General features: G+C 34.4%; 1 protein-coding gene across 1 annotated transcript in view; it reads right to left on the bottom strand.

Annotated features, from left to right (window-relative positions):
* Window positions 1-562: 562 nt before the first annotated feature.
* LOC122057000 overlaps window positions 563-2,549 on the bottom strand; it is a 9,564-nt gene continuing 7,577 nt past the window's right edge. The window contains exons 5-10 of the mRNA XM_042618980.1: window positions 2,408-2,448; window positions 2,182-2,273; window positions 1,512-1,648; window positions 1,305-1,379; window positions 1,125-1,202; window positions 563-1,033 (exon numbers count right to left, since the gene is read on the bottom strand). Coding sequence (XP_042474914.1) covers window positions 974-1,033; window positions 1,125-1,202; window positions 1,305-1,379; window positions 1,512-1,648; window positions 2,182-2,273; window positions 2,408-2,448 — 483 coding nt within the window. The 3' untranslated portion in view covers window positions 563-973. The remainder of the gene's footprint in view (window positions 1,034-1,124; window positions 1,203-1,304; window positions 1,380-1,511; window positions 1,649-2,181; window positions 2,274-2,407; window positions 2,449-2,549) is intronic.

Raw genomic sequence — 2,549 nt, 5'->3', positions numbered from 1 at the left:
CAAAAAAAAAAAAAAGGAACCCTGCAAGTAATGCTTCTATGGTGTTCATGACTGCTTTACCTGCACTGACATAGTAGAGAGACAAACTAATGCTGCAAACCTGATCACACAGTCTCTCAGCCCATTTAGCATCTTCTTATGTATTATCTCAGACCAGAGTAGTGTTTTAGTTGTTGGATTATTGTGACATATAGCAATAAAGATATTCAAAAGGGTGTACCCAGTGCATTGACTAAATACCATCTGCCACTACATCTATTCTATCTATCAATAATAGAGTGGATCAGGTTCTCGTAGGAGAATTATTCTTGTACGGGATTGATTCACACAGATGGTATCCATCCAAAGAAAAACCTTGTGGTGGATTCTATCTATGTAGATCAAACCATACGAGAATGGTTTTGATACGAGAACCTGATCCACACTCTCAAGAATACTATAATCTAGATTACAGAGAAAAAGAGGACATCTACATTCACTCCTTGTAGACATTACTATTTCACAAATATCAATCAAGAGCTACTTACCAGTAAGTGAAATTTCTTCAAGGGTCTTCCCAAAGTTTGTTTGTTTTTTTTTTTTGTTTTGTTTTGTTTCTGGTAAATATTTAGATAAGTTCTTCCCAAAGATGATCCTTCCTTCTCTCTAATTTCTTGTAACACATCAGGATCAAGCAACTTCATAATTTGCCTTTAAAGAACTGAGACCAAAGAGAGTTGAGCATGTAACAACATTAAAGAGAAGCTCCGAATCATACATAATAATTCACCCATGGAAGGAAACAAGTTGCAATCAAAGAAAATAATGTCAATACGCATCAATGCTTCATGGTAGACCAATTTTTTATATTTTTATTAAGAAAAAATAAAAGCTTCTCATTGTTGTATCCTCTATATCGCTTGCTCAGAGAATTCTCTCCGATAACTAAATTCAAATAGTCATTATGTTGGCAATTTGGAACATGGTTTAGATCTCATTTCTCTTGTTGATTCTGTTGTTGCTCCTTCTGCTGATCCAATGGAACCTCCGAGTCCTATATAATATTCATACATTATCAAGATCGATATATTGGTGAATTATAAAATTACAAAAAGAGAATAAATGAGAGCATGACAATATAAAACCTGGTGAAACTGAAAACCAATATCCCTAGGGAATTGTGGTGCAAAACTCATCAATAGAGAAAGATAACTAATTGGTTCCTATGAAATTCCAAAAACATAATAAACAAAATTAGTAATATTGATGTGATTTTAATATAAGAAAAATATAGTTAAATATTAGTGAGCAATGGGACCACTTACATTAAAATCTTGAAAATTTGTTCTATTAGCCAATGGTGGCAATTGTGCATCACTTGGAGGAAGATTTGTTGGTCCCTACCCATAAATGTCCAAAATTAGATATTAGATTAGTAGTGATTACGTAGTAAGTGAAAAGATGAGGAATTAATGTCAGTAATAATTCCTTAGTAATTATATAGTGTAAATCAATAAAGTATTAGGTTTTACCTTGGCAAGTTCAAAATGAGTGCTACGATGGGGTCCAAAAGGTGAGACGGGATGCCCAAATTGCAGAGGTGCACCAGACGGCAGTTGACTTGACATCAAATTTGGTTGAATTTTTGCTTGATTATGGCAATTTTCTCCTGTGATTAAATAGCAATAAAATTAATAATCAAAACATAACCTTTAAAATAACTAAAATAAAATATTAAAAACTTCAGTTTTGTATACATATCACCCTTGCTTTAGACAATCCAGTTACAAGATTGTCTCTCTCTCTCTCCCCCTCCTTTTTCTCGGTTTATCTTTTGGACAGCTCCTTCTCTCTCTCACATCTCTGCTCTATTTTTTCTCAACTACAAAATATTAGATACCGCGCTTCATGCACGTGGGAAAGAGTACCCTACCTTCTATAATTGGTTAGATTTATGTTCTAACTTCAAAATTAGGTTTTGTTTCCTAACAAAGAACACTATCCATTGTTATGGTTCAAGCCTAAGAGTAAACCTTGGTTATACACAGTTACACTTAACCCATGTAACAAATCAATCAATCGTGAGAAAATTCAAGCTGGCCGAAGATATCTGTTAACAGAGAGTGCCTTTGAACCAGCAGAGCTACACCAAGAGTGTTTGGAAACATAATTAATAATGGTTGGAGGTGTTACAGAAACTACCTGGGATATTACCAAGGAAAGCCCGCATGAAGGGATCGATGGGTAATCCAAGTGTTTCATAATAAGGTGCATAAACTCTTGGTATATAAGCCCTGAAAAATAGAACATTTTGGTTCAACTTATGATAAGTACTAAAAAATAAAAAATGTTGGTTTAATTCACTTACATGCTAACCATAAGACAAAATATGAAGTAAAAGGAATAGAAGAATTTTCAAAATCTATACCTAGAAGCTGTGGCAACTGTCCCAAGGTTATTCATCTGAGCCTGGGAAAAATATGTATCAAATCATTTTGAACAGTCAATTTCCTCTACTATTAATCAATATTGAGGATGGGTACCCCCACCAACACACCCCCCCACCCCCC

Source organism: Macadamia integrifolia, chromosome 12 (genome assembly GCF_013358625.1).
Source record: "Macadamia integrifolia cultivar HAES 741 chromosome 12, SCU_Mint_v3, whole genome shotgun sequence".
Classification (NCBI taxonomy): Eukaryota; Viridiplantae; Streptophyta; class Magnoliopsida; order Proteales; family Proteaceae; genus Macadamia; species Macadamia integrifolia.
Note: the sequence above shows the minus strand (reverse complement) of the source record. Positions and strands in the feature narration are given on the sequence as shown.